The sequence below is a fragment of the Phalacrocorax aristotelis genome, chromosome 3, assembly GCF_949628215.1.
Source record: "Phalacrocorax aristotelis chromosome 3, bGulAri2.1, whole genome shotgun sequence".
Taxonomy (NCBI): Eukaryota; Metazoa; Chordata; class Aves; order Suliformes; family Phalacrocoracidae; genus Phalacrocorax; species Phalacrocorax aristotelis.
Window position 1 is genome coordinate 78,803,802 of NC_134278.1, and position 21,332 is coordinate 78,825,133.

General features: G+C 43.2%; 1 protein-coding gene across 3 annotated transcripts in view; it reads left to right on the forward strand.

The window, feature by feature from the left end:
- SPTBN1 (spectrin beta, non-erythrocytic 1) overlaps window positions 1-21,332 on the forward strand; it is a 137,737-nt gene that overhangs the window by 28,207 nt on the left and 88,198 nt on the right. For all 3 annotated transcript variants that reach the window (XM_075088103.1, XM_075088102.1, XM_075088101.1), the window contains exon 2: window positions 15,298-15,494. In XM_075088103.1, coding sequence (XP_074944204.1) covers window positions 15,347-15,494 — 148 coding nt within the window. In that variant the 5' untranslated portion in view covers window positions 15,298-15,346. The remainder of the gene's footprint in view (window positions 1-15,297; window positions 15,495-21,332) is intronic.

The window sequence follows — 21,332 nt, forward strand, 5'->3', positions numbered from 1 at the left end:
GTACAAGTGCTGCTATGAAGTTTTGGGGAAAAATGTTGTGGTGGTCCTTTTAAAGCAGCAGAGGCACCTTAGGTAGCTGCAGGAGTGCCAGACCTTTTCACAGGCAGTGTGGAAGTGTACAAGATGGTACTCCATGAGCAAGCTGACATAAGAAACCTGGAAAGAGTAATCACTATATCATATATAAAACACTGAATCTCTCTCTCACATGAAGCAGCATGTAAGGAAATATCTTAATTAAAAAAAAAAAAAAAAAAGACTTAACCATAGTTGAAACATCAAAGAACCAAGATAATGACCCAAGTTATTTAAGATGTAGCTTTTCTGGACTTCTGCTCCACATCCATCATCTTATTTCCCAGGGTTTTAAATTCTGGCCTGCGTGCTTTTTCCTCCCAGGATGCATCTCAAATTGTTTGGTCACAAATGCCCTGAATAACAAATTGGCTTAATTTAGATGGCATTAAGGCCCTTTAACCCATTTCAAAGGGCAGGGATGCACTGAAGACCTACAGGCATGCATGTGAATTAAGGCAATAATGATATATATTTCTTTTCTTTGCTTGAAAACGCCTGACTATTTTATCTATGTATCAGATGAAAGTTTAAGGGGAAAGGTTTCTGTTAGTCTTGTCGGGAGTTGGCCAAAAAAAATGTGAAGAATGTAGAAAGGAATTAACAGCTGGTGTCCATTTAAAACTTCAGTGTGGGCAAATGCAGGCAGTAGGCTTAGTTTTACCTGTCGTCTTTCTCTGGCTAGTACCCACTAAAGGTTAGTTCTGCAGTGAGAAGACCAGTTTGGATGTGGTACTCTTATATCTTCTGCCAAGAGGCTAATGAGCAGATGATGTGTGTTTTTGTATCCTCTGGGGAGGATGAGACACACTTCCTCTTCTTTGGGAATCAGCAGCTCAAGCTGTGTTTGGTTACTTGAACCAGAAGTCTTGTTGGCCTGGTAGAATTGTGCTGTACACTATCTAACTTTGTGCTTTACTCGTACGATTGCTGACACTTTCCTCACTTACTTGGGAAGGATCTTTTTTTTTTTTTTTTTTTTCCAAGTAGCTTTCAGCCATGTTTCTGGATTTGCATAGTCAAAGATACGCACATGCACAAAGAGGACCTCATCTTCTGGAGGGGGAATGACTGTGGAGTTTTGAAATGGTGTCCTGTGCTCAGCACTACAACAGCTACAGGCGCTGGGTTTGTGCTTGCTGGGCTTTGTTTGTGCATGTCAGCACGTGTGCCTGCAAGGTTTATGGCAGTGAAAAAATGATACCGCTGTAGCAGATGCATGCGTGTTGGTGGCATGCTCCCTCCTTCTCAAAGGCCTTGCTGGGGGCACTTGTCATCCCAGCATCTCGGTGTAAAAAAACTGTGTGCTATTTGTAAAGAGAGAAGAAAAAATCATGGACTCGAAGAGAAATACATTAAAGGTTACACAGTAGTCTTGATACTCTCCCACCGAAGAGGGCAGAGGATATAGTCACTTGAGAGGCTTTATGTGCAGGTGCACTGGGGTAGTGCCATTCCTACTCATCAGTGATGCGTGCACTTGACCGCCTTGTGTCAAAACTTGCAGTTTGTATTTAACGTGGGTGTTTTCAACTGGGGGATTTAATATCAAACTGCTCTGCTCTATTTCTCAGTTCACTTTCCAAAGATTTCTGAATTCAGAGAAATGCTGACATTCCCTAACCAACAGTTAAGTACTGTCTTGACATAATCTCACCAAAGCAAAAGTTCTCCCATTCTGTTAGTAATTCTGGTTTCATTTTCATTACAGAAATAACAGCTAGAATCCACGTGGTCCCTATAACACACTGCACTAAGTCTGGCCATTGAGAGGCAAAGCTTTGCATGATCTTGGCTGTGACTTGGGTTTCAACATCTGAAGGAAATGCTCGTTCTGGAGCTGTCTTTGATGAGCCTCCTCTGGGACCACCACTCTGTCCAAAAATGAATTATTAACTAGGCCAGTTTTTTGTCCAGACCTCATGGAGCTGATTAAGCATCTCTGGTTAAAGCAGAGCTAGCTCAGCTAGAGAGGACTTGTGAATCTCTGGTACCCGGACCATGGGCCGGTATGAGAGCAGATAGATCATCTCGGCATTGCTGTGGAATAACTAGTGCTGTCTTATGTATTGTCTTAATGAGAGTCTCTGGGTATTTGGACTAGGGGTTGCTCATTCGTGGGGTGGTGCTGGAGCTTAGTGTGCTACTGAAACCAGCTGTTGCTTCAGCTATGTTGCCTGCTGTTGCCGTATGATGTGTGTTAACAAATATTTCCCCGCTTCTGCCCCCTGAATCTGGTTTTTGTTGTCTGTTCTTTTGTTTGTTTATTTCCTATTTCAAAACCTGCTGACGGTGTAGCAGGTTATTTCTTCTAGGCTGGCCCTTTAAATTGCTTCCATGCTCTGCCTGCCTGCCTGGCTGTGAAATATCGCTAATAAACAAAGTCCAGAACAAAAGCCTACACAACAAAACATCCTTTTCTCCCTAGGCGTCTCCCTGGGTGCGGTTTCCCACTGCTGCTCTGCAGTTTGGAGGCAGAGCCAAATCAGCTCAGTCTCATTCTTCCTGCCCTGGAAGTTGCCATCAGCCTCCCCCAACCTGCATCTCCGAGGACGGAGGAGGCAACATGTACACAGTCTCTTTACTGAATTTCTCCTCCCTGGCTGAGAGTGATGGAGCCCTTCTCTGCCCTAAAATAAAAGGCTCCAACACAGAGGAGGCTTGTCTAGGTGTAAAGCAGCATATCTTGAGGTTAATCCCTGGTTTTGTGTCCTCTCCCACATAGACACACCTGGATTGCCAGAGCTGTGAGCATGCTCAGCCTCCCACGGCTGCATCTCGTTCTGGCTGTGCCTCAGCTCAGCATTGCGGCATGACCCAGGTGGGCGTTGCGTCCTCTTCCCTGTGGGAAGGAAACCGGGAGCTCATGGGGATCCAGGGAAGGGAAAATGGTGCAAAGACTGGACAGAGGCTGTGGTTCACTCCTGCTTGTCTTCAGGTTGAATGTTGGTTGGGCTGGGACTTGTTTCTCCCCAGCAGGCAATCCTTGGACATACATACAGATCTTTTTCAACATGGTAGCCAGGTCCTATAGACTTCTTTCTTTCTCTACACGCTCATTTTGTTCTAGTTTATCAAACGTACCATAGTGCTTCAAGTGTTACTTTGATCAAAAAGTAATTCTTTGCTGCACCCCTGGTTATTTTCTTCTGTGCATGTTAGCTCTGTAGTGTTCCAGTAGCTGGGCAACAGCACCGGGAAATAACATTTTGTAGTCTCTGTACAGATTGTATCTGTGGTCCGCGCCCCTAACCTCCAGTGGTTGCAGTCACAAAGGTGACTTTGAACATTTATTAACTGTCAGAGGGGTTGGAAGATAAATTAATAACAAGGCTAAGAAGGGTGGGGTGTGGAAATGGAGAGGGATAATAAAAGTGCAAGAGAGACAGCAGTTGGGTGGCTGGATCCTCAGGCCTATTTACTTGGCAGCCCTCCTCCTTTAAGGAGGTCAGAGCTATTGCATCTTTGGTTCCCAGAGAGAGACCGCAGGAAGAGGAATATGCTTGTGGATGTAAGTGTGTTGATCTGCTGTAGCCAGCTTTGAGCTAGCTTTTGCATTCACATGTTGCAAAGGCAGGCTTGGTTGTCCTCTTGTTGTAAATGCTCTCTCATGGTAAATGTAACTTGTGGCTGTTGCTTCTGTGTAAGACCCTCTGAGTAGGAGTTAGAAGTGAGGCAGAAACCTTCGGTTCTGGCTTTGTGATCGATGAAGACGTGTTGCATAGCATCTCTAGTCCCTCTCCTGTCCCCAGAAACTTGGCTGTAGCACTCCTCATTCGAATTAATATAACAGGTGTAAACTTATAAATTACATGTTCACACGTAAGCAATCACAGTATTTATTGAATGATCAAGTAACTTCAGAGTTTTACATTTTTTCCTAAGGAATATTTTGTTTCAGTTACAAGCTCACTAGACCCTTCAGCCAGTGCTGTTTCTGTGATGCGTCTCAGCAGCCTGCAATGGGCTGGCTACCACCTGGCACTGCCAGTTTGCTGGAGCACTATCAAAATAAACAGTGATGCTGTGAGGGCATTGAGGTTGTCTGGGACTTCCTGCCAAGTTAGGGTCGTGGCTAGGGTCAAAACGTTAAGGTTTTTACGCTGTTCTCCGAGCACAGACAGTGATGCCTTCATCCAAAGAAGAACCAAATGTCTGACAGGCTTCAGGCAGCGGGAGTGTCTCTGTTTTCAGTCCTTTTACCAACACACAGCTGTTTTCCAAAGCTTGTGCTTTGTTTCTTGTAAGCTGGGTCATGAGAGAGTAGAGACCAGAAAATGGGAAACTCCTTTCCAAGGGTAACTGGTTTTCATTGGAACTCTGCTCTGCATGAGCACTTGAAAATATGAAAAAGACTTTATTTTCTTTCACTGAAGAAAAAGGTAAATACCGCTGTAGGCAATTGCCCTATATTTTCACATTCTTTTGGTGAAGGTCAACCTACAGATAGCTTCTAGAACATGATAATAGTAAATATTGTCTTTTAAATTCTCAGTGACTGTGGAAGGAATGTTTATGGTAGTTTCTTAGGAAGCCTGTTGATAACTATTGAAATATGTCAGCTTTCCCTCCTGCCAGACCAGGAGGCAAGGTGTCCTGGGTGTCCTCCACCAGCTTAAAGACCCAGCATGTTCATTGACAAATACTTCCAGATGGATTCTGTAGAGGTGTTTGGAAAGGTCACCTTTGCCTTGCTCCATGATCAGGATTGAGAAGGGTCAAAAGCAGAGGCTTTAAATAACATTACAAGGTGGTTTGAAATCTGAATGCTCCTTCGAAACACGGTCCCACCTCTGTGGCCTGTGTTTGTAAAAATCTGCCAGGGTGGGTGCCCATTCATAAATATGCAGACAGCCATATTGTCACTTCCTTGTCTCTTCTGTTGTAACTGTGCAACATATGAATTGTGCTAAAGCTACAGCATGTATCAGAATAAATGGTATCTTGACAGTGAAAGCCTACGTAAGAAAGGCCCTTCCTGTAATTCCAGAAGGGACTGAGCTGACCCAGAGCCTTTTCGATTTCAACTCCATTTGATTTCCTCTTGTTGATTTCATTTGGCTTACAACTATGAGCACCCTTGTGGTATATATGGCAAATGTATTGTTAATCCAGCCTACTTGTATTTTTAATCACTTAATATTAATTTATCACATCAAAAGGCTTTTGCTATTATTTTATTTATCAAAAAGTTCAGGCAATTCCATAGAGAAAATTTTGACAAAGTGTTTTGTAGTAAAATATGTACATGGGCTGTGAAAGTTGAAGGGCTCTTGGCCTGCTGACAATCAGCTTCCTCAGAAAAAGTATTGGCATGCCAATTGTTCATTGCAGATGACCCCACAGAACAGTACGAACAGGTGCACAAGCATGTCTTACTTGTCTTGTAAAGCCGTAACAACATTCAGGATGCTAGTCCAGTCGTTCTCCAGAACATAGTCCCTGCTTTTGCTGCTCATTTTTTACTTTTCAGTTCCAAAGAGACCAGCTACATTTACTTTTGGATGGTCAAGCGCCAGAACAAGTCTGCAAAGTTTGAATAGCAGGTTTTGCTGATTTATTTAAAACTTATGAACTTGAATGTTACTTCATAGGCCCAATGAAAATGTTCCCAGGCTTTGTAAAAGGTACCTTCTAGATGGGTTATGCTACACAGAAATGCAGCTTTTTCTGAAAATGGGTGGGAGATCTATTAACTGTGATATAGAAGTTAACAAATTATAGATGCAGGAATGGAGGTGGGGGAGAAACTGTAGACCAGAGCTAATGAGCTGGTCCCCCAGGTTTTTTCCAGCTAAGCCATTTATAGAATCATAGAATGGTTTGGGTCAGAAGGGACCTTTAGAAGTCATCTAGTCCAACCCCCCTGCAGTGAGCAGGGACATCTTAAACTACGTCAGGTTGCTCAGAGCCCCGTCCAGCCTGACCTTGAACTTTTCCAGGGATGGGGCATCTACCACCTCTCTGGGCAACCTGGGCCAGTGTCTCACCACACACACTGCGAAAAATTTCTTCCTTTTATCTATTGTAAATCTCCCCTCTCAGTTTAAAACCATTACCCCTTGTCCTATCACAACAGGCTCTGCTAAATGTTTGTCCCCATCTTTCTTATGTGTCCCCTTTGAGTACTGAAAGGCTGCAATAAGGTTTCCCTGCAGCTTTCTCTTCTCTAGGCTGAAAAACCACAACTCCCTCAGCCTGTCCTCATAGGATAGGTGCTCCAGCCCTCTGACTATTTTTGTGGCTCTCCTCTAGACCTACTCCAACAGCTCGATATGTTTCCTGCCTTGGGGGCCTCAGAGCTGGACGCAGTACTCCAGGTGGGGGGTCTCACCAGAGCAGAGTAGAGCGGCAGAATCACCTCCCCTGACCTGCTGGCCACACTGTCCTGGCCACAGCCCAGGATATGGTTCGGCTTCTCTTATAGGGGGAGGGACTTTGCTCCCCCCGTCCCTGCCTTGCGGTCCCTCCACTCAAGAGGTGTGGAAAGAGAGGTTGCCAGTGAAGACTGAGGCAAAGTTGCCGAGTACCTCAGCCTTCTCATCCATTGTTACCATTTTGCCAATCTTGCTCATTGCAGGGTTACACTTTCTTTGACCTTCCTTTTCTGGCTGCCATACCTGAAGAAGCCCTTCTTATTGTTCCTTGCATCCCTTGCCAAGTTGAGCTTCAGCCGCTCCTTGGCCCTCCTGACTCCATCCCTACACAACTAGGCAGTGTCCCTGTACTTTTCTCAGGATACCTCTCCCGGCTTCCACTGCCTGTGCATTTCCTTCTTGCCCTTTAGTTTGACCAGCAGGTCTCGACTTAGCCATGCTGGTCTCGTGCCTTCTTTTCCTGATTTCTTACACCGGGGGATCGAGAGCTCATAGGGAAGCATACTGAAAGATCTGCCAGCTATATTCTGCCCCCTTGTCCCTGAGGGCAGTTTTCAAGGGGGCCTATTGACTGAGTCCTTGAACAGCTGGAAGTTTGCTTTCCTAAAATTCAGGGACCTGACTTCTCTCTTCACCTGACCCATATCTCTAGGACTGTGAACTCCACCAGTGCATGATCACTGCAGCCCAGGCTGCCTCCAATCTTGATGTCATTGATTGCTCACTTGTGTTGGTGACCAGCAGGTCCGGTATTGCATCCCCTCTGGAAGGGCTGCTTGCTTAAGAAGGTATAGCTTTGCATAGCAGGACACTCCCAGATATCCTAAAATCCCACAGGCTGCCTTTAACTGACTTAGGAAAGACTATGAGGGTGACAAAAGTGTTTTTTAAAAGCAATTGACTTAAGAGCTGTGCAAATGGATATCTATGGGAATTTCTTTATTGTCTTAGAAGCAGAAAATAGGACAACAGGTTTTAGAAATTGACACATTGATGTTTCCCAAGACAAGAGTTTTTGGCCACATTGAATATAAAGGTGGCTTCTGAGATTGAGCGAAGCCATATTTAATCCATGGAACTCACATGAGCGGCCATGGACTAACTTGTGATGTGCTTATTTGAGCTAAACCTTACTGTTATGAAACTACTGAATTGCCTTTAGCCCTGACTCAGTGGCATAAACCTTGCCCAGCAGTGATGGTTGAAGGAAAACCATAAACACGTGAGGAAAGAGGTTGAGTATTCTGCTTAAAAAATGGAATGAGTAGGTTGTATTCTTTAAGCCTGGGACTAGCACTCACAGCATGTGGAGTTTTATTAACACAATCCTCATGCATGTTATGTGCCCTGTGTGTAACTCAGCACAGACTGTGCCAGCATCCAGCCTCTGTCTGGATCCCCGTAGACTTTCCCTTTCGGTAGAGATGGAAGAATATCCCTCACTAGAAGTGTGCTAATGGCTGATTACCAGAGCCCTCCCCACCTCCCTTCCCATAGCAGCTTGACAAAATGTGTTTTACATTCTTCAAGTGATGAGGGGAAAAGGAAGGGCAGTCGCAGAAGGGATTTGGTGCTTACTCCACCCTTAAGTGTTATGTGTTGTAACGTTCAGTTCTGCTTGATTTTTTTACTTCTCTTTATCAACTTCTTTCAAAAACCCTGGCGCTTTCTGCCTAAAATGTCTCAGGTTTTCTCTGGTTTACTCTTTTCATGGTTTCTATATAGTTGGTGGAGGGGCAAGGGCTTCCCTAGAGGATGGTTCAGAAGCAATATCTAACCTGGGATGTTCCATAGGGAAATGTAGGAACTTAAAGTCTTACCTGGCAACTCCTATTACATGTCTGATCTTGGATGAAACCAGTATGAAGCCTCTCCCCCGCCCCCTTTCTGTTTTAGGAAGCTCTTCAAATAATGTTGGCACAATATGGGTCGCATCCTTGCCTGGGTGGAGATGCCTCACGTTACAAAGGACAAATTTGGACCCTATATATCAATTAATATATTCTAGAGTCTTCAGGAAAAAAATTTGGAATCCAGATTTGCTGGGTAATGGATGAGAAGCTGGATGAAATTTTATAGCTTTAAACACAGAGAGAATCAGGCTAGGAGATTTTAATGACCCTTGCTGGAACTGATAGGTTTGAAATAGAGATTCAGTTCAGGTTTACTAAACAAAGTTTGGTTTGGTTTTTTTATCATTAGTTCCTCTGTGCTCTTGGCTGGGACACCAGGGTGCTTAGTTGTAAACACGGCATTTGCTGAACCTGTTTGAATTTTTTACCTGTGTGTTACACATGTTGGTTGCGGGTGTGTAACAGTCACCCCTGCTGAAAACATGTGGGTTTCCAGTACTGTGAGCTGTATCTTTTTTAGAGCAAACAGCGCAAACACTTTTTGAAGTTGTTTCAATGCTTATGTAATATGTACCAGTCTCCCAGCTAGAGTGTGATATCCCGGGGACCTCAGAGGAAAAATAAGAGCCTATAAAGCAGTCTTAACTCCCTGGTTGCTGGCTTTCGAATGATGGGTTATCCGAGATGTGGGAAATCAACCTCACTCAAGAAGGACAGGCTCATGATTTTAATGACCTTTGCACACTTTTCTAGCCTGCATTGGGAATAAAGAGGCTTCAGTCTTGCTTTGTTTGTGCATTCCTGAAGTGTCTGTGCCCTACACGCTGACTGTGGCATTTGACTCCCCTTTAGCACAGCTTGTCTGCCCCTTTCCTGTGACCTTTCAGGGTACTTTCAGCTCTCACCTCCTCATCCCAGAGTGTGGACAGCCAGAGGAGTCAGCACCAGAAAATGGGTTGACTCGGGCAGCAAGCAGGAAAGGAGAGGCAAAAATACAACCCAAGTGCTCTTGGCTTGGAAAAATGGAGAAACAGTGTGGTTCTGTTTGTCAGAGGAAAGGTGGGATTGGGGGCCAGACCCTGCATGCAAGAGAGAGAAAGAGGATATTGGAGGTCAAGGGAGTTAAAGCCTTGCCATATTAGTACTTTCATTATTTTAGAATTGGTTTAGCAGCTGAAACAACAAGCCAAAATGTAAGTGATTGTGTTGCCAACACTGCCCTGTCAGGATGCGGGGGGAAGCTTCTTTCCCTAAAGACCGTGTTGGAGTTCATATAACAGGAAGCAATGATCTCTGGGCTAGGCATGGAGACGGGCTGGAAACCAGCTCCTCATGCTTCAGGTTAATAAGTGGGTAGAATTGAGACATGTGTTTTCCAGTCTTTCTAAGCTTTGCTCTCAGGACTTTGCTGTTTCAATTCCTGTGTTCTGTAGAGCTCTGAGTTTCTAACTGGTACTTTTAAAATACTTGCAGAAATTGACTTGTGAAGGTTTTGAATATGTATGTCACTTTGCATACTGCCTTGGAAGGTGTCCCTATTGACCTGTGATCAGGCCGGTTTCCTTTCTGTGGAAACTAAGGTGAGAATCTCACCCTGATGGGGAGACAAGATGAGGCTGGATGCTGAGAACTTGGAAGAATTTCCATTCTCCAGCTTAAATATGGGTTTAAAATGACATCTTAAAAAATATTGAATGCCTGTTGTGCTGCTGTTATGAGGAAGCTGAATATTGCTTAGAATAAATGTGAAATTCAGTTACATCTTAACTAGATTTTCCTCCTTTTAATAATAATAATTACTCTAAAGTGAATTTATTGCTAAAGAGTTGGACTAATTACCTGGTCTGGAGTCATCAGTAGGAAAAAAGCAGCACAGACTGGGAGTGAAAGCATCCAGAGGTGGAAGTCCTGCAAAAAGGGACATTGAACTGATTTCTCTGCTCATCCAGCCTTGGCTTCAGAGAAGGCTACCAGAGAGGAGGCGGTTTGTAATTTTGGTTTCTCTGATGTACATATCTGATACGTAGGAAATGGGGAGAGCCCATTCTGATTATTACAGTGGTTGTGCTCATACTTGTACCTGGACCCTGTGGTCTTACTAACCTAGAGGTGGAAGTGTCTGTATCCCATTTTCAGTCTTCCCCGCCATCAGTCATACACAATTTATCTTAACCATCAGAAAAACTGCAATCGGTTGGACTGCCTGTTAGCCAGGGACTAGCCTATTTACATCAGTAATGAAACCATTTGGGGTTTGCTGTTCAAAATCTGTTTTCTTCAATCAACACCATAAAAACCTCTTGACAATCCTTAGATAGTAAGACAAATGTGAAACTAACTACAGCTCAGAATGCTTCATGGAAGAACAGTTACTCTTGAGAAAAATGTTTACTTTAAAGATAAATGTAACTATTAGGAAGTAATTCCAGATGTGTGGTTATGGCAGAATTTTAGGGATTATAGTCTTAGCCTATTTAGTGAATTACATTATTGTATTTAAAAGTAGCCAATGAATTTTTTTAAAACTAATTGATTCTTCAGATGGTCTGAATAAAACTGTTTATTTTCTATTATCTGAGAAACAAACAGAGCAGAATCTGGTTTATTTATGAAAGTAAATACAAAAGGTCTGACCCCTGGATATTGCCTTTGAAAATTGTCTGAGAAAATGCTCTTCCTGGTAGCTGATTCATTCTTCGAGCCATTTCTTCTTTTTGAAGATAATGCTAGCCCCCCACGCCTCCTCAGTTGATGGATTATATATTGTAAAGAATGCTTTGAAATGAGACGATTTGATCTCTTTAGGCTTATGAGGTCTACTGGTATTGTATCACCTGCAGAAGGCAATAGGGTGTTATATTTTATCAGTGGAGATGGAAGCTACCAAATTCACAAAACCCGTCTTTGCCCATCACGGCAGGTCTGCACTGAGTATTTGGGGGGCTGGAGTGGTTGCATGCTATTTATTAGCTCACCCATGTGCTTGCTTAGCCCTGTAATTGCCTGCTCATGTCTCAAAGGCCTGAGTGCATACAGCGCTGGCATCTAAGTTTAGGAAGACATGGCCTAGCTGAGAAGTCCCAGTGCCTGTTTTCTCTGTTTTTAAGCCCTATATAAAGGCCACTTAGAGTCCGTGTCTGACTTGTGAATGGTAATGAAGCTGGGACCTGCCATTTCTAAAAGGCCTTGTTAGCAGTAGGCTCGTTCATGTCTGTCATCTTCTGAGAGCGGGTCAGCTTGGAGTCCTCTGTGTTAAGGCTGCTCAGGATGTTGACAGCTGAAATTCATGTTACATTTGGCTCTCCACGGAAAACATTGTTCCTTTATTAGATTGCTATTTCAGCTTAAAGCCAGGCCAGGGTGTTTAGATTCCAAAGGCTGTTCCTGCTGGAGCACAGGGTTTCTTCTGCCCCTGTGCTTTCTGCTTGTTCTACATATTCTATAGTGATATCTTGCAAGGGTGTTAGTGGGTGCTTTGCGCATGATAGGAGAGTGCTGCAGTAAGCTAATGGGACACAATACAGCTGTCTCCTGCTTTGTGCTGACTACACAGCCAATAAAACAAACCTGTACTCTCAAAGTACTTGTTGAAATCATCCAGCAGGGGAGATCTGACAAAATAGAATTATGGTATTGAGCAGCAGTTAGTGCAAGTAACCTGTTGGGCTTAAAATAATGTGAGTATCCGTGTTACATGTACGTGTATGTTAGATCCATGCACACAGTTTTTTCAGCTTATGTCTTTCAAGTGCAGGGCTAATTTTAAGGATGACAGATTACTCTGGAGGTCATTAATAGTGACCTCAGCTACATTAAGAGCTCCAGAAAAATTCTCAGACATTTTTCCCGTTACCCTCTGGGCAGTTGCAGCCAGTGTTGGTGTTTCCGTTTGTCAAATAGGGACACCCATAACTTACAACCAAGATTTGCTGTTGTAGCTCAGCCCATCTGCAGGACCTCCATTTCTGTAGTAAGAAGCCCGGAGGTTTCTGCGGGAGCTTGTGTTTATCTTCCCTCCCTGTTCCCGGAGGCACCAGGGGGTTGTGCTGGACCAGAGCTGCGTCAGGAGTCTTAAGAAAAATTGATTTTCAGCACAGGCTTAAGACGGTGGTTGCACATTACATAGCTGGGTCTTTCTTTGGAAGAAGGCAGGGCAGCTTATTTCAGTTAGAATTGAATTGCGTTATCCTCACCTCATCACAGAAATGCTTTGCTGCAAGGTGCTTATTTTTATCACTGCAGTGTGTGTCCGCTACCCGTCTTTGCTGTCCCTGTGCCGTTGAGCTGTATCCCAGAAAAGGGAGCTTGATGTCAGCCAGTGAAAGAGGCACACTGCTTTTATTTTCAATGTCTCTGCAGAATCAGAACAAGGATGCAAGTTTCTAGCCCTATAGGTGTGGGATAACAGGCCCATTTCATGCTCAATTTATCTTTATCTGGGATAGATTTTGCTTGTGTGATGCTCAAGAAGGGTAAGAGAAGTGATAAAGCGCAAGTTACAGTTGAATTTATTTGGATCCAATTACGTGTCATCTGTGTTTAGATGTATATAGAAGTAAATGAAATCCGATGGCTTGTAGCATCTACATTGAATTAGCATGTTGCTGCATCCCAGTTTTAGGGTCCTGCTTTTATTTTTGTTGTTTAGGCTGCAGCTTTTCCGGTGGCATATCTCTTCTTCATTGGGCACTGATGAATACAGAAAGCTGAAAAGGTTGAAAATGATGCTGTAGAACAGTCTGATGCCACCCATTGTTTATACCACGATTACTCCATGGATTTAGTTGGAATTAACCCTGATTTCTGCCTTCGTACAGGAATTGACGGGAGGCTTTTGTCCAGGCTTGATACTAGATGAGGATCAGGTGACAATTGCTGTGCAGAAATGTTCTGGGTGGGATTTAATCCTCTCCCCCGTCTTTGCTGCTCCATCCTTTTGTTTGTTTGTAGCGGCAGGATCGGTCCCGCCGAGGAAGGACCTGTCCCCAGAGCTCCCTGCTGGGAAATGTCAGCCAAGGCCTGCACAACGAAGGAGCATCATTTTCAAGACCTTTCCCAGAGCAAGTCTTTTTTGGTATTCTTTTTGGTCTGTTGGCAGTTTACCGTAACTAAAGTGATTTCTTCCCACCTTTTGTGAAGGTTGAACCTCTCACAAATGGGTGTCGGGAACAGCTTCTTGTGTAACAGCCTGGAGTGTGGCTCATTTCCCATTTCTGCGCAAAACGGAGGGATTATTTTGCAAGTAAATATCTGCAGAACCTTCTCATCTGTGGTGGGGAACAGGAGAAAATTAACCCGGCCTTTTTATCCTAGGACCGTCTGGAAAATTGATGCCTCTTAAGTGAGCAAGCAGCAATAGTAAATACATTGTTTTCCCTGCTGCGAGCTGGATTTACGTCAGCTGCAGGATATCCACATTTTTTGGACGGAATGTGGGGCTGTTAAAGCCATCACTGACCCTCCCGCGGGGACAGAGATGTCGGGAGGGAGGGTGCCATGCCCTGCTCCCCTGTGTCAGTAGGTGGCACCAGCCGACCGGCTCAGGTGGGGAGGGTGGCCAGGCTGGCCCCAGCCCGCTCTGCCTGTCACCCTCAGCTCCATAAGGTGGCAGTGACAGGTTACAGGTGAGCTCTGGGCTGCCAGGTACCACCAGCATCTCAGCCTGGGCTGGGGTCTCTGGGTCCCCGGGAGCAAGCACCAGGCCTGACTCCGCAGCTCGTACCGAGACAAAAGATGCAGCGTTTGTGAAGGAGCTCCATGCTCCTTTGTCTATTTTGCTATTTTTAACAGCACAGGGACAGAGAGCTCACAAGAGTGAGAGCAGAAGGAGAGAAAAAGATGGATCCACAAAATAAGAGATTTTTCTCAGAGGCTCTTTTGAGTCTTCTGGAATATGACTATTTCTATTAAAAGCTAGTCACCTCACTTTCCCAAATATTTAACTGCATTTTTGTATAACTATTATATTTTTATAAAGGTGAGTTGTGTGTTTGCTCTTCAGGGTTAGCCCTCGGGTGTCTCTGAGCACAGACTTTGGAGGGATTGAGTTATGGAGGATACAATGCAGCCGCTACTTCAATCCCAGTGATGGGGAGAGCTTTGGGTCTGTGCTCCCAGGCCAACGGCTGTTCCTGCAGGGTTCGCAGCACCTAGTTCAGCAGCCGTTTATAACTTCCCTCCTCTTCCCAGAGAGGAGGTGTTAGGCTTTCTTATATTTAGCGCTGAAAAGTACATGCAAATTCTGATTAGAAAACGGTATGAATATGCTAACAGTATCCGACTGCCTGAAAGAGGAGAACCTCATGTAAGGAGTTGCGTTGGTGGGCTACCATTTTGTTGCTATGGAGAATTCAAAGCAATGCATCAGTTGTTTTTATCTGGATTAGTTCATACATAAATTCCCAGGACCGGTCGCAAAATCAGCATTTGCATGTGAAGAAAGAAATGTTTCTTTAGACCTATGTTAAAAGGTTTCTCCTGGTCAAATGCTTATATGTCTTTTTAAGCATTTGCATTTTTTCATCAGAAAGTGTACCATTTTGTTAAAGGGGTTGAGGTTTTTCTTCAGGTTTTTCTTAGCAGAGGTGTCCGTGTCTCCCTATGCTTTAGTCAACATTCACAGATTTACAAAGCCGACAGGCTGCTTTTGAAAACAATTGTCAAAGCATCTTGCTGCACCATTTCATACATGTTCCACTTTGTGTGGAGTTGAATGTGACAGTTCCTGATACCTGTATGCAGCAAAGCTGCCAGCTTGAAACCTTGCTTTTGTGAAGTATTTGATTTTTTTTTTTTTTTTAAAGAAGACTCGGAGCATTTAGTTGCTTTTTGAAGGACTGGTTGGTATCGAACCTGTTCTTGAGCTTGTGACCAGGCTTCGAGTAAAAGCCATTGATTTTCAAAACCAGAAGCCTTGAGCTTGAATTTTACAACTTTCTTCCAATATATGTTTATTGTCTAAATTATTATCATTATGTATTTTTCTTTTACAGACGTTTTTAAGAAGAATCTGAATGTGAGAATAGGTTAAGACGACTCAGGATGACGACAACAGTAGCGACAGATTATGACAATATTGAAATCCAACAGCAGTACAGCGATGTCAACAACCGCTGGGATGTCGATGACTGGGACAATGAAAATAGTTCTGCTCGACTGTTTGAACGATCCCGCATCAAGGCCCTAGCTGGTAAGCGCTGATCACATGAGCAAAGCTCTGATGCTGTATGTATTTGATAGTGCGGGATAGCGTCTGCTTTCAGGGCCCGCACCTTGCCAGTAAACTACAGCTGAAATTTTCCTGAGGTCAAGTGCAGTTTGACCAAGCAATTTTTGAGATTGTTTGGTCCATTGACATCAGTGGGACATGATGGTCACCTGTTGCTTTGCAGGATGTGCTCGTATATGACGTTTTGCAAATGTTTGTCTGTTCAGATTTACTATGAAGACTACTTTGGTAGCACAGGAGAGTAGAGATTTCATCCATGTATTTTTTTTTTAAAATTAGAAGGTTGTTCTGACTCCATTTCTCACCTCATCAGTTTCACCAGCTATTAATAATTTTGGCTGTGTATTCAAGTAGTTTTGATTGGGTTTCTGTGATTGGCAATGATTTTGGTTTCCAGATTTGGAAAAAATCAGAAGGATAACAAAATTCTGCTTCAAAATATCTTCATTTGGAGGTGTTCAAAACATCCCGCCTGTCTTGAAATGGGGGAATGTGGTAGATAAAGATAGTTATCATTTAGTAAATAATGCTGAAACTATAATTTTTTCCTGAAGAAGCAGAGCCTCTGAAATACGTCCTGTCTTCTGCTGAATTACACTGTCACCAGCAGAGAGATGAAATTTGATTGGGCCTTTTTTTTCTTGGGGGTTGTTGTTTAAAACATTTGATTATTGCGTATTAAAGGCTGTACATTAACCAAATTTGTTTATGCGGCAAGGAAATTATGCCGTGCCCTCTCAGCTCTGAGGCATTGCCCTGCAAAGCAATTTTTATGCATTCTGTAAATGATTTCCTGACTCTTATGGTAGCATGCCCACATTCCTGACCTCTGAACAAAATGCCTCAGTAGCGTGGGACATACTGTTAGCATGGAAAACAGCTCAAAATATGCTGAGCTTTCTGCTAGTTCAATTTGAGTTACAAGGACAGTTTTAAACCCAGCACTTCATAACAAGTTGAAGCAAGTTTATTCAATTAACTGTACTGAGATTAAGGTGTCATCTCTTTCATTTGTGATTCTGATGAGACCGACTCCCGGAGCACAGCATGCCCTTTCTCCTCGTGATGCTGGCCATGGGACTGCATTAGATGCAGAACACCTTTACGTGTCAGGCACAGGGCAGGATCAGGTTTGGAGCTGAGCAACAGGGAAATAAAATAGTTCACACAGGTGGGCAGAGAGCAGATCATATAACCCTTACGAAGGATAGTAATGGTATCAACTTAATGGAACTGCTCACAGAAAGGATGTGTGTTAAATTTTGCTACCTTTAGAAGACACTTAATTACAGCAGTTCTCATCACAGTGTGCATTTGAAATTACAGGTAAAATGCCTGGCCTCGAATGGGGCTGTGCTAGGTGGGGTCAGGAGCAGCCTGACTGATGCCTGTGGTGGTAGATTGGTGGTAGACAAGAAGAATCCCGACTTGGCTTTTTTTTAATAGTTTAATCTTGTTTGAGGAAGAAACTGTATTTTACTCCTGCCACATTGGTGATTATAGGTTATATTATATTCCTTGGGTGGGAAGTGCTTCTAGTCCAAAACTCATGAGCAGCATTTGGGTCCCTAGTCTAGCCTTTACTGCAGTCGTTTGTTCCACTTACCTTTATGGCAAAGTGGAGCTCCACACCTGAGTAATGAATAATAAACACGAAACTCTTACTTCAAGGAGAAGTAATGTAAGGAAAGTACTTGAGTTACTTAGCCTAAAACAAATACTGATGTGAAAGCAAATAATTTTACTGAAGTTTCTATTCAGAGGCATATTTAAACTTTTTCCCAGAGTATGATATTTTTTTCTTAACAAGCATTACTCATAGTTATTTTAATTTGATACGTTTCATACCTTTAATTCTCTGCTGTTAGTGTTGAGAATACTGTGTGCTGCCAAAACTTAGCGTAGCATACTGCACTGCTGCAGCACTGCTTGAAAGTCTCATCGTGATGCAGGGAGAGAGGAATGAAGAGAAGTTTGTATTGCAAATCAAAGGTTATAGTTAAAGGCTGAGCCGTGGTACAGCTGGCACCGTTCAACATATGTATATTTGGATATGGTGTCTGGTGGGCAGTCTTGCCTTGCATCCTTCCAGAAGGGCACTTCCAGGTTTTTAACAGCAGCAGCCTGGAGCTGGGATAGCAATAATCTCTGTCATTGTACTCTTTAAATCGAGATGGGCTCTTTCTGGAAAGGTGTGCGCTAATTCAGCTGCTTGTCACAGAAGCAGACATGATAATCGCTGTGTGAAAGCCTGTGGCTGGTAGTGCACACAAAGCCAAACTGGGTGATATCAGGAGGCTCTTCTGGGCTCCAAAACCCATAAATTTGACCATCTGTTGCACCATGGCTTTCTCCTGGGTGAATATCACTGCTCTCTGAAGCAGTAGTAGTTGTGTACCACCTGCAGGGCGCAGATTTACTGAATAACTCTCCAGTCTGACTTAGATGGGTGCTGGCTCTTTGCAGGCACGAGTATCTTCCCACATCTCCAAGACTGGCCATCTTCTGACAGCAGCATTCTTCTTTTCAGAGGTCTTAGGCTGGTTGTATCTGAAGGCTGTCTGGATGTCCAGGTCTTTCAGTATGTCTGCCTTTCATTGAAGTGACAAGATAAATCAAAAGACTATCAACCTCTTGAAGTTTATGAAATGCACTTGTATCATTATCTCCTTGTCCTGGTACAAAAAGTTTCAAAATGAGCAGACCAGGCACGGGTTCTTTATTCCCCATCTATAAGATGCAAGCTGTTGTGTTCACAAGTAGAACTGCTGTAGGCATTTTACACTGCCTGACTAACGGTTGTTTACTCAGTGTGAATCCTTTTGTTGGGCGCAAGCATCTGCTGTGCACATTCTTCAACTAGTTGTGAAGTGCCTCTTCTGTGATGCTTCCATTTTGTATTGATTCTAGTTTACCGTAAAGCGAATGAAGCTTATTTCCTTGAAGATAAAGAAAGGTAGAGAGTGAGTTAGGCGAGAAGTGAGTTCTGCAGCTAGGGTCTGATACTCTGTTATAGAAAGAATCGTAATGGCCCATGTTACAGCAGGATGTTGAAATGTTTAAAGAGCAAAGCAGGAGATGGTGGTTAGAATAATCTGTGATCAGAACAGGCAAGGTATTGGAGAAAAGCTCAGTTAAAGCAGATATGATATAGTAATAGTAGAAAAGCACTAGAGTCAGCACAGCAGCTGGTAACCAGTATTATTAAAGTGGTCTGTATACTATGAAACCCAGAATGTGAAGGCTTGTTTCGGTTCAAAAATAATAAATCATCTGGGAACTCAGCTTTCAGTCAGAATCCAGATTTGAAGGGATATGCAACCAGACTGGTCGCCATCGATGTTGAACTAACTTACTCTGCAGCAGATATAAGAAGGAGGTAACTGATCTCTGCTTCGTCAAGTAAGATATCCCACTGTAGGAAATTGTCTTTCACCTGCCCTTGTTCTCCGTGGTGCTCTGGAAGGTCTTGCTGGAAGACCAAGTAATTCTACCTGCTCTGCAGAAGCCAAAAAGATATCATGTTTGTGCAAAATTCTTCATTCACAAATCCTCAGGTGTTGGGTTTCGTCTGTCAAGGACCATTAGCTAACAAGATTTGCTGTGCAGCACCTTGGTGCACAGAGCTCTTACGAAAGCCTTAAGAAACAGCTCAGTTGTTCAGCAGAATTTTTCACACTCAGTCTGGGACTGTGACATTCAGGTGTACCATGCTTGCCATCTCAGATGCTGTTTTCAGGTAGCATGAGAATTGTCACCTCCAAAACTTTCCATTTCTTCAGTTAGCTAATTCAATATTAAAAAACGCTTGGCTGAAGCTACTCACTTTTCTGCTCATTTGTATTTTGCCCTTTTGTCCTCTGTGTTCACCTGAGGGACCAGAAAGTCAGTTGCTCAGCTGTCTGGCATATGAATTAGAAATAGTTTCAAAGTTTATGAAATAACAGAGGCATATCTTAGCACAGGGCAGATGAAGCTGTGCATTCCTTGTTCTGCTCCACCTAAATGACTGTGCATAAGTGAGGATGCTTCCTAGTGTTGCACATTACTGTTCATGAACCTTACAGAGAATAAGGTAAGGAGACTGCATTCGTCGTGCAGCTTTCCTTAGTTGTCCGTATTGCACAAAGAGAAGCAAGGCTTGTAATTCATGGCAGTAACTTAAATTCTCCCAGAAGCAAAAGGGGGCAAAAATCATTGAAATTATGGCTGAAGTTATACTGTTGGAAAGTTTTTCTTTTTAATATAGTGGAATACCCCTTTCTTAAGGATAAAAAAGATAAGAGAAAAATTGCAATGGGAGAGTGCTGGGTACCATATGTGGGGCTAGTTAGCTCTTTTGGCCCTGATATTTGAACCATTCCTCTCCCAGCTCCAGTGCAAAAAGTCAGCAGAACAACCCCCCAGAAAAGTGAAAAGGAAGATCCTGCTTGTAGTACTTGTCAGGTATTGTGCACCTGCTTGTCCCTGCTGTCCAGCATCTCTCTCTTAGCAAAGTTTCTACTGTTTGAGTATACACTGAAGACAAGAAAATCTGCATAGCCAGAATGAAGTTTCAGGTCTCAAGTCAATAAAAAAGGACAAAATACAATGATTAAGAGCTTTGAAATAGCATACTAAGAATAATCTCTTGCAGTATATTTCAAGACTATCTAGTGCCTGAGCTATCTGGGACTTGAAAATCAGTGCACTAATTTCAATAACAGCAAGAGAACTCAGAATGGAGTTTGAAGGGCATGTGAAGGATTCACTTGGCACTAAACAGAAATAAAAACCTTACAGCAGTGAAACTGCAGATGTGTCTTCTCAGCACTGGCATGGCAGTACTGGTTATTAGTCCATGCTTTTGTTCAGCAGCCAAAGGCCTAATGCAGACTTACTCAGGTGACCATGAAAGGGCTTATTTGGAAAAAAACCTTATGTTGCTCAGATAAAAGCCGATGGAATTATTTCAGAAAAAGCTTTCCCAAATGTCGACCTCACCCAGTGCTTTCCTTCTGAATTTTATGTCTGGAACAATTTCTCAGCTGTAGTTTCTGAGCTGCAGTACTTTACCAGAATCTATAGGAGGCGGGTGTTAAAAACAGGAGTATTGTTTTGCGTGTTCTCTGTCAGGCAGGCATCAAGGGAGAGAGCACAGCAGCAGAGAAGCTGCTGTACTTGGGCATGTCACCTGCAGTGCTGGCTGTGACTACTGATGAACACTGTGCTCTTATCATAAAACCAGAAAAAGCTTAGCCCACCTGTCACTGCTGATTTATGTGTTTGCCTTTGAAGTTGCTGGTGGAGAACTGTTTCTAAAGCAGGTAGCAAAAACCAGACAATAAATAATACTTTGTTCTTAGCACTTTTATTTTTAAAGATCATCAGTAGACTGACCCAAAAGGAAGTGTCACTGTATGTCTACAGTACATAAAATAACTTTCAAGTAAACATGAACAACTTGTATTGATGCCCCATCAAAAACCTAATTTGGTACAGAGGTCACTTGTATATCATTGCTATGGTAATAGGATTTTTGCTGTCAGTTATGCATAGTTTGGGGGGTTGCCGTCTTTCTTTAAAATCAAACAAGTAGTGTGCAAACTACGTGGAGGTGTAAGTCGGATTCTTTGTAGTCTGATTAGATACCAGATCCATAGTCTGATGTAGCTTCCCAAGCACAGAGCCAACCTTCTGGAAAAAAAGCACCACTGAACGTAACTTAGGAGTTTTCTGGAATCATGCATGCTTGTCTGCTTCATAGATGGTATTTATGATTACATAGAAACAGAGTGATGCATGAAAGTAATTGCATCC